Source organism: Fistularia commersonii, chromosome 18 (assembly GCF_037954325.1).
Source record: "Fistularia commersonii isolate RoL2024-O1a breed Wild chromosome 18, RoL_Fcom_v1.0, whole genome shotgun sequence".
NCBI classification, from domain to species: Eukaryota; Metazoa; Chordata; class Actinopteri; order Syngnathiformes; family Fistulariidae; genus Fistularia; species Fistularia commersonii.
The window spans coordinates 12,831,464-12,848,886 of NC_141301.1; the positions used below are offsets into that span (position 1 = coordinate 12,831,464).

Here is a 17,423-nt window from a genome sequence, read left to right on the forward strand (position 1 = left end):
TAAATACTCAGGAACTTCCCTTCAGGGGGTCGCCACAGCCAATCACCTGCCGCCATCTAACCCTCGCTCTCCTCTCACACCAACTGACTTCTCAGTCCTCTTCCTGGACACAGACTTCGCTGTACATTTATGCACATACATCACTTTGATTGTTTTTATTTTTATTGTTTCCTGGCATGGTGGGGCAGCGGCCAGCGCTTTGGCCTCTAGACTCCGGTTCGATTCCGACAAGGGGACCTTCTCTGTGTGGAATTTGCATCTTCTCCCTGTGTCTGCATGGGTTTCCTATGGGGTCTCCAGTTTCCTCCCACAGTCCAAAAACATGTAGCAGGTCAATAGGAAAAATATTGGGAAAATTGGCCCGAATAAATGAGTGACCAAATGGTTGCTTGTCTCCAGCATTCCCTGCGATCCTGAGTGCAGAAGATGGATGTTTCCTTTTAAATCTTTATTTTGTGCATATGTATTCATCTGTATGGTGTCCTTGAGAGTTGAGTAATGCATCTTAAATAAAATGTATTATTGTTATTATTATCATTATGAGACCACTGAGGAGCCCAACAGAACGCTGCAGGAAGTCTGTCTTACAAACAATAATATCCATATCATGTTCAGTTGTAACAGTACTGTAATTTTGGAGCAGCCTGGCAAAATAATTTCCTTCAGGACTAATAAAGATCTACATTTTTCAAATTTCTATTCTGTTGTGCACTGTTCCACTCTTGCCTTACATGTAGCACCAGATTTAGTTATTAGTAATAACAAACAATTTTCAATGATGATTATTGATTGATAATTAATAATCATCACAGATAATTGTAATCACCGGTGATATTGTGTATCACCGTCCACATTATTTATTGGTGTACAGTGCATTGCAAATATGTGCAGTTTTGGTATCTGCTCATTGTGTAGTAGTAGAGATATTTCTAGATCCACAGCCACCTCTGCACATGCACAAATGTCGTTTTCTTGAGATACAGTTATATACTGTATTTACAGATGTTGAATCTTCAGTTGTTTATGCGACCCTTGGGCCCAACCATGTCTTTAGATAAGTACTTACTATGTTGACTTATACTCTTGTGCCTCCTTTTTATGCAAACTCCGCATCGGGAGCTCTCAACAAAATTTCATTAGCCTTGCATAATGACAATTAAAAATCTTGAGTCTTGAGTCCAATTACCCCTCAGGGATGAATAAAGGGAATCTGATTCTGACGGTCTTCCATTCTGGTCTGTCTGGTCTTACTCTAAGGCCCTCTGCCCTTTCAGCGCCAACAACAAGTTAGAGCCAAACGTTGCGGGTTCGATTCCTGCGCTCCTCCTAGTCTGTGGCAGTGTTGCTAACACTGATCCCCTGACTCCTAAGCGGCTGCCTCCTGCTCACGGTTCATCCATGAAGGGTGAAATGCAGCGGTCGACTTTCACTGATGTTATACTGTGTGTATGATTCAATGTAAAATACAGGGCTTTCCTTATCTATTCATACGGCGACAAATCAAAACGTGGTTGTCTGATGGCATTTCCCATGCAGAGCAGGTCTGGACCGCACTCTTTAAAATAATCTACAGAAACCCAACATTCCCCCATGAACACACACTGAGGAAACACCGGCTTTTACAAGGCATTGGACAGATCCCCGCTCAATATGGGCAGCCTGCTGCCTTTACCGGTCAGGGGTGAAAGAGAGAGAGAGAGCGACGAACAGAGTGCGTGATAGAGACGGGGTGGTATTAGGGTCGGGAGGGACGGCACAAATAATCTCTTACTAATAATAACAGTGGCGCTTACAGTTATGTGGTTCTTGTTGACATGAGATAATAATAGCTCTCATAGTCATAAAAGTAACAACGGTGGAGGCCAGGCAGGAAACTCAGCATCCTTCTGCCCGGATCTCCACCAAACCTCCTCTGTCCACGTCCGAACCATGTCAGTCTGACTTTATCTCCAGAAAGTCCAACACGTGCCTTCCCTCAGATAGACTCATTCCTGATCCTATCGTTCCTTCTCACTCCTAAAGAGAACCTCCACATCCTCATCTCAGCTGCCCCCATCTGCACCTACTACCTTTCCCTCAATGTTTCTAAACCAGCTGCTCTCACCAACGCCTTCAACACCTTTCCTTTCATTCTGGCTGATACTTGTTTAAAGCACCTGACGCTTTTCTCATCCGGTCCAACCTGCTTTTGTTTGTTTTGTGTAATTATAGAAATATCGATATCATGCAAACTCGTGATCCATCTTAGTAAAGGATGGAAAGTAGCTATCAAGCCAGAACCTTATGCAACCACCTTCGCTCTATGTGAGCCCTGTGCTTTTGCACACGATCCCAGAATAAATAAATATTTGAAATTAAATTGAAACAATACCTACAAGTCTTGCTCTCAAAACGATTACCATTTGCAAAGTGTTGAATTTTACAATGTGTTCGAGAACGGCGTAGAAATCTTGCAAAATTGAATTTTGAAAAAAGTCTATTTACAGACGGAAAGAATATTGACAAACCTGAGAAGCAGAAGGAAGTGGAGTGATATCGGGAGTGAGTGCAGAGTGCATGGCAGTAACCTTCAGCTGTTTATCACCACAACGACTTCTGGGGAGACGCCTCTCCGTGTCAGCTCACGCCGGATTACGTTTGACATCAGTCGGTTGCCTATGGGCGGAAGGTCAAAGAGAGTGCGTCCGTCATGTGAGGGCCCACTTGTGTGAAGCGGTACATTTGTGTACATACAGAAGAGGAGGAGGAGGGGCGGTATTGTGTTTTCATAGCCTATTGAAGTGGAGGCCGGCTTTCCCAGACTCACATGCTGCTTCCTGGCTGTCCAGGAAGTTTATCCAGTCAAGTGGGAGAGCTTAGTGCGGTGGACCACGGGCGCTAATGTGTTAAACGAACAGCAAAAATGGCTCAAGGTGAGATCCTGGCTTTGCTTTTCCCACACGAGCCGTTAGCTCAGTATGCATACTGCAAGGGGGGCAACGCGTAATTGTTTTGAGGTGGATCCAGATGAGATGGTGACCCACAGCTGCAGATGTCAGATCACTGGCCCTATTGTCATTGTGAGAGGACATATGTTTCTTTGAAAGGGTGCCGGGGTTGTAGAAGTGACAAGAATAAGAATAAGAATAAAAATAACTTATTTATCCCGAAGGAAATTGTTGTGCCAGAGTTACAAGAAAGACATAACAATAATAAATAGTAGTAGAAAATTGTATAAACAGTAAAAAAAAATAAAATAAAAAAGGGGGGGAGAATAAGAAATACAAGTGAAGATTTTAAAGTGTCTTAAAGTCTTAAGTACCAAGTGAAAGATAAGGAGTGCACAAAAAATATTGCACATGCAGCCGTTATGAAATTAAATATTGCACAGTTATGAATATATATATACAGATAAATTATAGCAATTTACAGTAAGTGGTTGAGATTTTTTTTTTTTTTTTTTTTTTAAAGGTTTAAGATTTTGAGATTCCCTGCGGCTGAGGGGAGAGGAATTAAAAAGTCTGATAGCCTCAGGTAGGAAAGACCTCCAGTGGCGTTCAGTGGAGCTCCTCGGTGGTAGCGGTCGACGGCTGACAGAGCTCTGACAGGACGTCAGTGTGGCATGCAGGGGTCCAAGATGCTGACAATGAGTCAGGCAGGAGAGAAAACTTTGAATAGCAGTGGATATGACCTGGGGGGAAGGGGAGTTTTGAACGTTCTAGGTGAGTGTTACCAATGCGACCTGGAAAGTTTTATGTGGTTTGTATTAGCGCAATCCAAGCCTGTCTTACATTTTAGACAGGAAGAGGACGCAATCCCCGAAAACACTGCGTCAGAGCACATCGCGTGAGCTGTTGGCGGAGACAGGCATGCGATTTCAGCTGCTTGGTGCATCGTTCAACTGCGAAGCTTAAATACTTTGGAGGTGTTAGGTAATCCCTGGATGTTACTCAAGGTTATACCTTAGAATTCAGATGTCAGGATTATACCAGGCACCTATACCAGCCACCGACTTCAATCAGTTTATCGACAACCGAGAGCCAGTCAAGTCAGATTTGCGTGAAACGTGTCATGTAAGTCCATTTGGTCCCAGAAACGCTGAAACAAAGCTAACCGTTTGCATGCACCTCCATCTTTTGCAGCACATATGAGAGAAGGCCTCATATTATGGGAAGACTCTTCTGTTCTCAGATACAGTGTCACTGTATCATTCCAACATATATATCTTTATACATTTACATATACAGTACACACACACACACACACACATATATATTTACATATCTACACATATATACTGAATACATATACACACACACACAAACACACACACATAATATATATATATATATATATAGAGAGAGAGAGAGAGAGAGAGCGAGAGAGAGAGAGAGAGAGAGAGACTGGGCCTCTCTTTCTCTCTCTCTCTCACTCTCTCTCTCTCGCTCAGTTAGTAGTAACTAACTGTGGCGTCAGGCGTTTACACGAGAAGTGAGATGCATTTGTCTATTTATTCGTTTTCCATTGTTTTCACAGTCTACTGACACATGACTCGCACAGACCTGCGGCGGAAGGGGAACCGAGGCAACGTGCCGCAATGAAGTCGGGGCCGAAGTTGTGATGTAGGATTAGCGGCTCCTTCGGGGATTAGTGACAGAGAGTCTATCGACGGGACGCTGATAAGCCACCCGAAGTGACCCTCTCAGCTGGGGAATCTCACCGCTCAGGCCGACCACTGACGCGCTCAGGACACGCGGAGCTCATCTGTGGCTGTCTGATGAGCTGCGAGAACATTTCCCAGACTACCAGACAGGGATGTTCCACAACAGTCCTTTTCATAAGGATCATAAATGATTGCAGTTACTTTCTACTGATCTGTCTGTGCACTGCAGCCTTTACGCACTTCAGTGAAATTTTGAGATGGAGGATAAATTCTTATGAAGGAAACTTGGATTGGGTTTTTGTTTCCACAAGGCTACCATGCAAATATTGCTACAGAGTTCACATGCGTTTGTTGTTAACCTGAGCTTGCTGTAAATTATTGCTACTAGAAGCCTTGGCAAGCCATTTACTACTGTTTCATGTATGTAAAGCTAAACCGTGAAAAAGAATATTAAAAAAAAAAAAAAAACTTTCCCGAATCCTTAACGATCTAGAATGCCAAGTCACTGTAAAGAACACATGATGTTTACAGTGAAAGAACCTGTAAAGAACACCGACTACGAAAACAAAACAAAGTTAGAGCTGTGACTTGAATTTATTCAACCAGAAAATCTCTGGAAAATCTTATTCCATACGTGAACATAATGGAGGCATTCCTACACTTCCATGATTTATTCATGCTGTTTGACAGTCCCAGCAGGCTGTAAAACAAACAAAAAAAAAACATCCACAGGCCATGATTGGCCCCCTAGCCGGACCTTGGTCTAGACGGCAGTCCTTCACAGATGAACAACAAAACAGAGGTATTTCACCACGATCATAACAGAGTCTAGGCAATCACTGTCTCCTCTGAAATAGAAATTAAAACTGGAATATCCCGGAGGACAACCACAACTCGGGCTATGTTTATCGTAAAGGTATCAAACAACTCCATCTTCATGCATGTTAACTAACTGTGTAAACTCTGTCGCCGTGTTATCTGGATGATGGGAATACCCAATTGTATCCAGAATTGTCTTCTGATTTTTTTTTTAATGGGCAGAGGCAAAGCTCACGCCTTCGATTCTAAGCCCGACAGCAAAGACTAATGAGACTTTCTAAGGCCTGTTTATCCTGAGATGACTCGTGTTTCCCTCCAGCTCACCTTTGTTATTGCCCGCAGGCCACTTTCGGCAGTAATCAAAATGTGGCTCAGTAATCTCTTCGCATCTTGCCGATTTGCCACTCTTTGACCGAGACAGCGAAGGCAGGCGGCCGTCTCTCACTTTTGAATAAAATCCATATGATGACAAATTGAAAGGACTGGAGTGGAACCTTAACCATCACCGTGTCAATGATTTGTAATAAATACAGCGTACCCTCACCTTTCGCAGGAGTTACGTTCCAAGACCCCCCATGAGAAAAGTGAATTTCCACAATGTAGAGACGTGATAATTTTGATGGTGTTTACAGATATATTAAGCCTCAATAAACCTCACTCAACCTTTTTACGAACCTCCCTGCGCATTCGCCATATGCTTTACTGGTGTTTTTTTTCTTCAGAAACATCGTTATAGGCAGTTGCTGCCTCTGCTTTTTTTCTGCTTCTGTTTTATAAACTGCCACGGCCCCGTTGATCGAGCCACAAAAGTGGACGTACTGAACCATATCGTTGTTCCAATCTTATTTTGCGGGGCTTTTGCGGGGTTTGTCATCGCTGCAAGTCATTTGAGCGTGAGACCGGTCTCATCGATTTCTTCCTTTTCTTGTCTCCTCTCTTTCTCTTCCTCGCTGGCAGACATCATCATCTCTGTGAGGTCGTCTGTCAGCGGATCCAAGTGGCAGTCTATTAAGCTGTTGGTTTTGTCAGGAGTCATGTCGGAGAAACCATCCCCTCCAAGAATGCATGCCAGCAAAGGAGATCTCTTATTTTATCTATTCTAAAAATAAATGTTAGTTTAATTTTACTATATTTTTTATGTTTTTTTTATTCTCCTTAGGTTACAATATGACTATTTCATCAGGAAAAAAAAATTCAATACTGCAAAAAAATGCAAAATCCCGAGAATCGAATTACAAAAAAAATCCGCAAAGCACGAAAGCTGAACCGCAAAGTGGCGAGGGTCCACTGTATGTCTTTTTGGTTAAATGTTACGTCTTAAAAACTACATGAAGATGATGATAAGTAGCCTTGACAAGATTAAACACAGTCAGGGTTGCTCAACTACTACAGACAACAATCGTTCATTCATTATTTGTTATCTCTACCCTTTATCTGCACTCAGGGTCACGGTGGGAGCCTATCTCAGCTGTCATAGGGCGAAGGGGTCGGGTTTAAGTCAATCACAGGGACACATGTCGAGACATCCAACCATTCATCCTCTCATTCCCATGTTATATGGACATTCAAATCATTCATTTGCCATATAGAAATATACAGCCATTCACCCTCTCATTCCCATGTCTGAAGAATTTAGGGTCTCCAGTGATGATGGTCTCCAATGAGCCTCCAGCATGATTTTGGACTTTGGGAGTACATCAGAGCAAACCCAGTGAGACAAAGAGAGAACGCGGAGACAGAGAAAGGCCCTCTGTCGGATTTGAACCCCCGAACCTGCCAGTGCCACTGCGTCACCCATGTTGCAAGCACATCTCAATCAGCCAGATATAACGTCTAGAATAACACCAGTGTTTCCATAGCAGCAAGGACACTTTTATGATTCACTGTTTTGGGAGAAGGCTAATGAAGATAATGGAGAAATTCAAGTTCCCACGTTGATAACAAAGGAGTGAACGTCCTGCGATGAAACACAAATCTAACTCGACTGAAGTGAGCGGCGTAATGACAAATTTATAGCCGCGCATGCAAAAGCAAGCAATGAATCATGCACCTTGGACCAGGGGATCAAATAGACAGCGCTGCCACGGTCAAAGGAAAAAGCAAGGCTGGAGACATACACTCACACACCTGCAACATTAAATAAACCCGACGGCTTCCCGTCCTGTATCCTGTGGTGTTGGTACATTATGGTATTTCCCTTTAGATAACCTACAATGCACCGCTTACATAAGGATATATGAAATAATTCAATAACGTTGATTTAAATAAGATAAAGACAGAACAGGGATGTGATTTTAACCGAACATTTCAATGTGTGGAAATAATCGCTACTCACCCTTATTCATGACAGGGATTCATTTGACAGCTGACCGTTTGACACTTTTATCTGCTATTTTTTCTCGAGGGACAGAAAAACAGTGTACTTGTTGCCAAGGTCAGCGCTCCCAACGCAGCTGGCTGGAAGCACCCAGACTGTGTAACACAGACGAGTGCAGCTCCGCACGTATGCATCTCCTTCTACTACTCCTCCTCTCTCTCTCTCTCTCTCTCTCTCTCTCTTTCTCTATCTCTCCCTCTCATTTTCCTTCCTGAGAGGACAGCAAAGGGTTAAAAGGAGGTCGTAGGCCTTTCTCTACGCTCGCTCACTTTTCTGTATCCTTCGGTGGTTGTGAAGGGAAACTCGGACGCCTCACATTTTGCACACAACACTTGGATTCTTAGGTTATTTATACTGTAAGTGAGCTTCACTGTCGAGTATCTGCAAAGCGTACGGAGCTGTGATGCTTGGTTCAACGATCCGGGGCCTGTGTTAAAAGTGAGTCTTTGCAAAATAATTTCTAAATGTCACTTGTGCCGGTGGACGTGAAAATTAAAGATGGCAAGATGATGACAAAAGTCAGGTATTGCATCGGGAGCTGCAGTTTGGCAGCTGGAGCAAGAACTAGGGGAGACCTGCACAGGCGGAGGTTAAAAAGCAGGCCCTAAAATGGTAGAGAAACAGAGAAAATGACAAACAACTCACGGACACTCTGCACATCCGTGCCCCCGAATGCATCAGCTCGCCTCTGCACAATTGCAAAAAAAAAAACCCCTAAAGGAAATCACACAGACAAATCCATGCATCACGAGACAGAGCCCATCCTGTCCTCAACCCTGCACTGTAATAGAGCCAACAGGAAGGTAAACAGAGGAAATGAGCAGAAAGAAAGTGAATGATAGCCGTGGAGACAAAGAGCGATGCGGGTCAGTGCAGTGGCCAGGCGGCGGAATGTGAAGATCAACTGTGATGCCAGCCTCCCTTTGACGCCCCTATCCCTCTGAAATGTGTCTTTTCCCCCTCGTTGCCAAAGAATGCTTTTGCGCTGCTTAATGACGGCTGTGGCATTTCACACCGAGGGGGGGGGGGGGTTGGCGGCGGAGGTAGGGAGGCTGTGTTTACACCGACGCATCAAATCCTATGTTTTTCTGTGTTCATCGCTGCGTTGCAGGGAATGAGGATTTATAAAAGAAAGAAATAAGTGAAAAGAAAGAACACACACCTATATATAGATGCAGATTCCAAGGGACTAACAACCAACTCTGCTGTCAGTTGAGAAAATCTCTAATTCGCTGCACAAAGCTGCTGATTCTGGGATTTTGTTTACAATCACGGCGTGTTCTGATGTGACGGCAAACAACTATAGGACAACAGGATGTTATACAGAATACAAAAATACAAAGTGCAAAGTGCAATGTGGTGAGGGAGTGGTTAGAGAAGTCGTGCAGAAGTTGCCGCTTCCGCCTCACAGAAAGAAGGTTCCTGGATGGATTCCGCCTTTCAGTGAGGAGTCTCAACGTAGTCCCAGCTTCTGCGTGGGGTTCCTCCGGATTTCTCCAGTTTCCTCCCGCAGTCCAAAAACACATAGGAGGTTCATTCAAGATCCTACATTGTCCAGATGTGTGAATGGTTGTATGCCTTGAAATGTTGTGCAAACAGTTAGACCTCTACACGTGGCCCTCGATCAATCCAGGGTGAACCCCACCTCTCGCCCAACAACAGCTGGAATAGGCTCCAGCAACCCCGCAACCTTGAGTGCAGGATAAGCGGTCTGGATTAAGAGTAAATATAGTAGAACCTCAGCTAGCAAATTTAAACATTTTTCCAAACTAATAATAACTTTTCTACATCTTCGAAGACCTGAGTCACCCCTTTAGCCACATCAGCCGACTTTAGCGCATCTTTGTTCTTCAGGATTATACAGATGGTTGTCTCAGCCATGCCGTAGTGCTTGGCGAGATCAGTAACATGAACACCGGTTACACATTTAGCTGTTATTTCCTTCTTCAGACCGACAGTAATTCATAGCTTCTTCTTAACACTACTATCAGTAGCACTTTCTTGATGAGGGCTAACTTACTGCAAAAAGCACAAAAAGTGTTGGAACAGGAGAATACAATGAGGAACGATGTAAACAATGCAGAGTACCACACATGACTGCCGCAACTCTACAATACCGCCACGCAAAAGGACTGTGTGTTTGTTTTGTTTGTGTTTGTCGTGCACCAAGGCTTGTTTTTGGTCAATTTAAAGTTTGATCGAAAACTCAGTTCATAGGCTGATTTGTTCATAAGCTGAGTTTCTACTTTATATAGAGTGTTATGTTAAAGTATTTTTAAGGTTTTTGTGATTTTTAAAAGTGATGCAGAATCCTGTCTTACTAGGTTTTCATCAGGACACAACTACCGAATGCAAAAGAGTCAGTAATAGTGTAGCGTACGATGAATGTATCTGCACATTCATTGAGAAAAATGGAAATAGTACAAGTTAGGTAATTGTGCAGAGAATCATTCTAGGTAACTACACAGTGCTAGGAATTCACCTGTCAATCATAAACTAAAGAGGCTCTCAGAGACCACAATCCTCTGCTGAGGCGTTGTTTTTCTTGAGAAATTCAAGAGTCGGTACATGATAATGTTATCTTTGTGGACATGTCCTTACTGTGACACTGTAGAAACACAATCAATAATTCATCAAGAAATCCCTGTCGTCGTCATGTAGATTTGTTTTTCTTGTATTGGTTTATTTATTTAGTGACCTTTTTGCATCTAAAAACCAGCTGTGTTCATATTTGCTGTGGCAGATACGACCTTCTGTCGAAGGTCAGGAACATAATCAATGTCATTATAATCTATAATGGGAGATATTATTATAAAGCTCCGGTCATCAAAAAAGTTGACAAAGAACCTCGCATCACAAGAACTGTGTCAGCGATCCTGTCCGACGTGGCGCCACACATACACACACACACACACACACACTTCTGAAGCTGCAGGAAATCAACTTGGGAGAGAGACAGAAGGTTCAGGACAGAAGTGTTTCACTTCAATTCGCTAGATATGATAAAAGAGAGAAATAAGACACTCATCCTGTTCTGCTGTGTAACTTTTAAAGTTTATGTTAAGGTTAGAGTGAGACAAGAAAGGAGCAAGGCGGGCTTTATTCGGACAGCTTTGTCCGACTCGAAGATTCAGTTTATTTTTTTAAATGCTTCTTCATAGGAAACCAAGGGATACGAATATGAATTTAACTGAGATCAGGCTTGGATCTGTAGTAATATGTCCTTTATTTCCATTGTTATTGTCCACACCCGTCTTTACTGTCATAAATTAACAAATTGTGGCATTATCAATTCATTCATTATTTATACCGCTTATCGTGCACTCAGGGTCCCGGAGGTGGGGGTTGTGGTGAGGTGCATCCCAGCTGTCATTGGGCAAGAGGCAGGGTTCACCCTGGACAGACAACTGGCCACATATAGATACACCACCATTCACTCTTCATATGGGACCGACAACCATTCACTCTCTCATTGACATGTGGTCTAGAGGCATAAAACCATTCGCTCCCTCACTCATGTCTCAGCAATCCCCAATGAACCCATTGCATGTTTTTGGACTGTGGGAGGGACCTGAAGAACCCTGAAGAAACATGGAGACTCCGCACAGAAAGACCCCCTATAGGAGTTGAACCATGAACTTTCTTGCTGTGAGGCAGAAACATAAACCACTGGCTCGGCATGCAGCTGACTTGTGACGGTAAAATTAAAATTCCCAATTACTGCAGTGAACTCTGTGGCCCCCAGCCCACTCTGGAGAGACAACCTAAACGCTCGACCCAAACGAAAGTGCCTTTGCTTCTGAAAAACCAGGAGTCCTTCTTGTGCTCCCCCACGGTTTCTACCTTTGGAAAATGGGAACTTTTGTCTGACATGATATAAACATGCTAAAACTACAGAAAAATACAGGACATAAATATGTTTGCAGATCATTTTTAGCGGGGAAAAGCTTACCGATAGGTGTCATGGTAAAATTGCACTTGTAATATTCTTCTTGGTCATGCTGTGGCTGGCTGCTGTTTATATTCTGTGAAACACATTACTTCTGACTTGGGAAAATACAGTCGTATTCAGCTACAACAATCCCAGCTATTATCTCTAAGCTGGAGATTTTCTGTGTAGTCACAAGCATGTGCGTGACTTGTCACTGTCCCGTTGTGCAGGGATAGAAGCTCGGGAGCAACCAGAAGGTCAGCTGTTCATCACATCAAATATTTGGCTGGCTGTAAAATACCCCGCCGACAAAAACCCCTTCTCACATGCACAAAATGCAGACAGGCATCCGAAAACCCCCGTGTCGTTCCTCATTCTCGTTGCGCTGAACAATCGGCTGTGACACAGGTGGAGTCTCTGTGGGTCCCAAAGGCCCAAAGAAGACAAAAGACCATCAGGAAGTGGCTGTCCTCTTATCCACATTGAGACACACCGGAGCACAAACAATCTCTCTATACATACACATACACACACACATGCGTGCCCACACACACACACACACAGACACACGTGCACACAAGTTCTAACAACAGGTTTATTCATTACCCGCTGAAATTTCCTTCAGTCTCAAAAGTTGGATCCAAACTGCATGTTAAGCATTCTCCAGCAAACCTTTCCCCCCCTAATTAGATCCCAAAAGAAAAGCTAACTAAGAACGAATAAACAATTAATCCTATTTTTGTAACGTCATGAACATAGCAATTTGAATATGCATGTTCTCTTCTTATATGGGCTACATCACATGTCACCACTGTTCATTTAGAAGTTGGGCACATCATCATACCTGGTCTGTGAATGTTGTTGTAAAACAAAAAAGTTCATGTCCTTGTTGACAAACCCAAGGAATTCATCCAGGGTAGTCTGTGCTTTCTTACACATTTGGGTTTTAAAATGTACCCAAAGGTTATATTACATTGACAGTTTTTCAAATGCAATGATAGGGGTAATGTTGACCAATGTGTGTTGATTTACCATTATATGTCAAGTTGAATAAAATGTTTTATAAAAATTATCATTATTGTATGCGATCACTAGACCGGAAGTCCATGGAGTGTCTGTTTGTGGTGCGGTGGCGTCATCGTGTGGTAAAAACCGGAAGTGCAGCAGTGCAGCCTTACCTCTGGCGACCACAAGGGGCGCTATTACAGACCCGCCTACGTCTCACGTCCCGGCCGCGCCTCGCCGTCCTGTCATCCGGGTTGTCGTTAGCCGTGTCAAAGTTCACGGGGCATGTAGCGGTCTCGTCTTGCTTTTGTTTTTGCTTTGGTATCGTCGCGGCTGCGCCGGGTGACGGCATGGCCTTCCTGAGGCTGTTCATGAGGCGGCAGCTGCCGGTGGTCGTGAGCCACCTCGCCCGGGCGCTGAGGCCGGTCCGGGCTCCTGGCGCGGGGCTCCACGCCTCGGCACGCCTGCGTGTCGCGGAAAAGGGACCATGGGGGAAAACTCGGGGCCCGGAGCAGTACCAGCTGTCAGACCTGGACAAGGCGGACGCTATGGTGGGTAGAGTCGCCGTAACTACCCGTGTCGCGAAATCCTCTTCCCGACTTCCGCTTTACCTGGCTTTGTGTGTTCTCGCGAGACCACATATTGGAACGCGAATTCCGCCCTCCTTCTTCTTGCAAACATGCATGTTAGCTATTATACTTTCGAGTCACTAATGTTAAATGTTTTCCCTTGCAGATGCTGAGGAAGTCTCACGAAACAGGTGATTTTATTTTCCACCGAATTTTCGTGAAACATTCGAAAATATCTCATGTTATACTCTGGGTTCAGTTCTCGGCAGGTGGCATGTAGGTGTGGACCGGAAGTAGATTCAGAAGACTAGGAAAAAAATGGTCTCAAGTCAAAACAAATAAAATAAATCACACACACATATATATATATATATATATATATATGTGTGTGTGTGTATCTGATTTATATAGATATACACATGTATTTATATATATACGTATCTCTCTCTCTCCCTCTCTCTCTCTATATATATAGACATAGATATGTGTACATGTAAATATATAGAGAAAGAGAGGTGTGTGTGTGTGTAATGTGTAAATGCATGACAAGTTAGTTTCCCTCTGAGCGTAATAAGCAATATTTATATCTTTCTCCCTCTGCACTCCCTCTGTACCAACATAACCCTCGCCCGTAATCTATCTAACTACTGATTAGTGAGATATTTTCTATTTAACGTGACTCTCACCACCTTCAAGGCCACATTTGTGTGTTTCTCAAAAAGCTTATTCCAAACAAGTGTTCCAACACTACATGATTCCACTTCCTGTTGCGATGTAGTTAACTCCAGCACCACCACTTACTTTTAGTCACAAAACATTCCTTCACGTCTCCCCCCCCCCCCCCAGGGGTAGAGAGAGTGAAATGTTTCAAGCTCAAGAAGAGCTTTTTAAAACGCTGGGGAGAGATACCGTGATGGTGTTCAAACTAGCAGGCTGGAAGACTTGAAGAGTCACAAACAGGGAATGTGTAAGAAATGACAGTGGAACCAGAAAAAAAAAAACACCTGTGGAAAAGAGATGTGCTTTTCCAGCTATCTGATTCCTGCCTCTACCAAGGCAAGCGGGTTGGATTTCTCATAAAGTGCCCTGCAGATTTTTACCGAACTCAGCGGAAGGGTGGTCCGTGGGTCAGGGACGAAGCCCCCATTAAATATGAGTGCAAATCCATGCAACATGGTGGCCTTGGCAAATGTATGTACTCTACGGAGTGCCCTTCTAGCTATGCAAATCCTAAATTATTGATCTCAGCTTCAGAGCTTGCTTATATTTATATGCATTCTGTATGAATAGGCTCAGTCTGAGTTCGACTTTGCATCCCAACTAGGTTTCCGTGAACCTAGTTAACAGCTACGAGAGAGCAATTCAGGACCACTTGTCTGATCCTAGAAAATGAAATTGCGTTGAATAAACATGACTGCGGCAGAGTCAGGTGAACACATGTAAACATCTTGACTGGTTTTGCAGGATTCCTGTCCTGGTTTCGAAACGGCCTGCTGGCGACCGGAATAGGAGTCATCTCTTATGTCCAGAGCGAAGTGGGACGGGAAGCAGGATACGGTACGAGCCCCCAGCTTGGCTGATTCTGTAACCAGAAAACAACAAGTATGAGTATACTGTATGGATCAAGATGTTGCTCCACAGCTCTTTTCCAAAACTTAAATTCGAGACAAAGAGAATTAAATTAGTCAGACACATTGATTTTTGTTGCCCGTATTCAGTCATCAATTCTTTCAAAATAAAAGCCCGGATCGATTTCTTGACCGAAAATCTATCCGGCCTGTCGTTACTTTCTCAAACGAACTGCGGGAGAAAGAGAATTAAAACGTCTTTGCAGTGAGGTTTAAGCACCACACTGATAGGTTTAATTGCATTGTAGGCCAGAATCACATCAGGTTTATTTTATATTCCTACACGAGGAAGAGGCTGTCCAAACCTCCTCCACGTGAGATTTAATTACCTCGATAAAATTGATCGGGTGGCTAGAATAATATCGTAAATACCGACAATCTGTTCCCCCCTCAGCCTTCTTCATCCTGGGGGGAGTCTGCGTATCGTTCGGCGGCGCCTCTTACCTCGGCAGCCTGTTCGCCCTGCGGAGGATGATGCTGCTCTCCGTGCCGGCGCTGCTGCTCCAGTGCGCGGCGGTGGGCAGCGTCGCCCTCTTCTGGCTGTGCGCCGTGTCCCTCTACATCGGCCGGCTGGAGGTGGAGATCATCCACGAGGACGACGGGGAGGAGGAGGACGACGCGGAGGAGGAGTGCCGCGAGTGCCGCGAGAGGCGCGAGCAAGGCGGCTACCGCGGCGCCCACGACAGGAGGAAACGCGACAGCGAGGACAATGACGGGAAGGGGTCCGGCAAATAGTTCCTCCCAGGATGGGGGGTTTGAAGAGTGTGTGCGATGCTTTGAACCAGGATATCCTTCTTGTCTCTGCGCATGTGTGTGTTTGTGGAAGCGGGCCTACATGTTCAAGCTGTGAACATGTGCTTTGACATATCTGTGGAAAGAGGAGACTGACTTTTAAACTCTTCTTTAAATCTGGCAGGTTACCAGCGTTCACTCAAAGAGAGGGAATCTTTCTCTTCTTTATAAGATCCCTTAAAAGGATATATAATTGGCGTTGCACTTGCTTTATCCAGACTGAAAAGTTACCTTTTTTTTTTTAAATAGCATTTTTTAGAAGTTCCTTTTTGTCCACGCCGCAGAGGCTCGTCCCTCGTGTATCCGAGCGAGGTCGTCGCTCGTCGCCAATCCCGCTCTGCAAGAATATCACGTCTGGAAACACCTTCGTCTTTCGGCCGCTGTCGACGATCCCCACCTTTCCTGCTGCGGAGACACAAAGCCCGACTCGCAGTTGCGAAGGACAGCCAAAGACGTTTTAGTTCAAATATGGAAATGGCGTTCACTCTGGTTTACTCTTCCTTTGTGTGCGCCCACTACTTTTCCCGTGCAGCCTCCCGTACATACGGTAAATAAACAAAAGGTGATAAACACATAGTGGAAGTAAAGGAGCAGAGTGTGTCCTCTTTTCTATCGCATCACGGGACACACAGAATAGCCGGAAATAAAATATCCTCAAGGTCAACGGATATTTCCTTTCTAAAGTTTTGTTTTTAGTCATTTATCAGCATTATTTTAAAGCTGTTATTTATTTATTCAACCACTATCAGCGACAATATTCTGACAATCTGAGTTTCAACCTTTTGACAAGTATCGAGTACTTACAAGGGTTCAAGCGGTATTTCTAAATTCCCCTTCAGTGTCTCCTTGAGGACTTTAAATGACTAAGTTGAGTTCCCTTTTGCACTTTCTGACTTTGTTTTGAACAAAGCATTTATTTACAAAGTCTGATTCTATCAACACAATGATGGATTGGAAGAAAACAAGAAAATTTAGCCTAGAATAAGGATCATTAAATGCCGGTCACATTTTCCATCACAAGCTTGATTACGTTGAATAAATAGAGAAATGTTTTTTTTTTTTTTTTTTTTTCTTCGCTGCAGAAAAAAATAACCTACATAGAAACACATCCATTGGTAAAATCACCAAACTGATATTTGATGGTTATCTTAAGCGGTCGAATGTAATGTCTGGATTCTTCCTGATCCTTCGCACAAGCCGTACGCGCATAATTTCTATAATGAGCTGCTCAACTGTGAGCATGTGTGAATAAATGAACCAGACTTGGTGGTGCGCGTGCACGTATGTGTGTATGTGTGTGTGTGTGTGTGTGTGTGTGTGTGGTGGATTTAAGAAGGGAACGCCTTGTCTGTGATCACTATCGCTGCCTGGTTGAGGGCGAAGGTCTGTGATATCTCCCAGCCATCGACACCGTGTTGCTGTTGAGACTCGCCCCGGAGTCACCCACTCTTTTTCTCCTCTCCACGTCCACTTTCATCCCTTCTTCCTCCTCCCTCCGTCGATTCCCCGAGCGAATCATATGCCGGGTGACCGCCACCCCACCTCTGTCCCCTTGAGCCCCTTTCCTTCCTATTCTGTCTCCTCTATCAGATCCTTTGCTACTCTTTGACTCCCTATGCATGCTTCTCCTCTTTCCTCTCCTCTCCTTTCCCTCTCCTCG

At 44.1% G+C, this 17,423-nt stretch overlaps 1 protein-coding gene and 1 long non-coding RNA gene across 2 annotated transcripts; one reads left to right on the forward strand and one right to left on the reverse strand.

Annotated features, from left to right (window-relative positions):
* Positions 1–20: 20 nt before the first annotated feature.
* On the reverse strand, positions 21–13,072 carry LOC147224435 (uncharacterized). Its single transcript, XR_015107474.1, has 3 exons — positions 12,948–13,072; positions 2,508–2,655; positions 21–413 (listed from the first exon to the last, which is right to left on the reverse strand). It is a non-coding gene; the product is annotated as an uncharacterized LOC147224435 (long non-coding RNA).
* Positions 12,972–16,337, forward strand: tmem160 (transmembrane protein 160). The gene is made up of 4 exons (XM_086164677.1): positions 12,972–13,325; positions 13,510–13,534; positions 14,808–14,900; positions 15,366–16,337. Exons 1-4 carry the CDS (start codon positions 13,125–13,127, stop codon positions 15,704–15,706), a joined length of 660 nt encoding a protein of 219 aa, XP_086020803.1. The 5' UTR covers positions 12,972–13,124; the 3' UTR covers positions 15,707–16,337.
* The last annotated feature ends 1,086 nt before the right edge of the window (positions 16,338–17,423 follow it).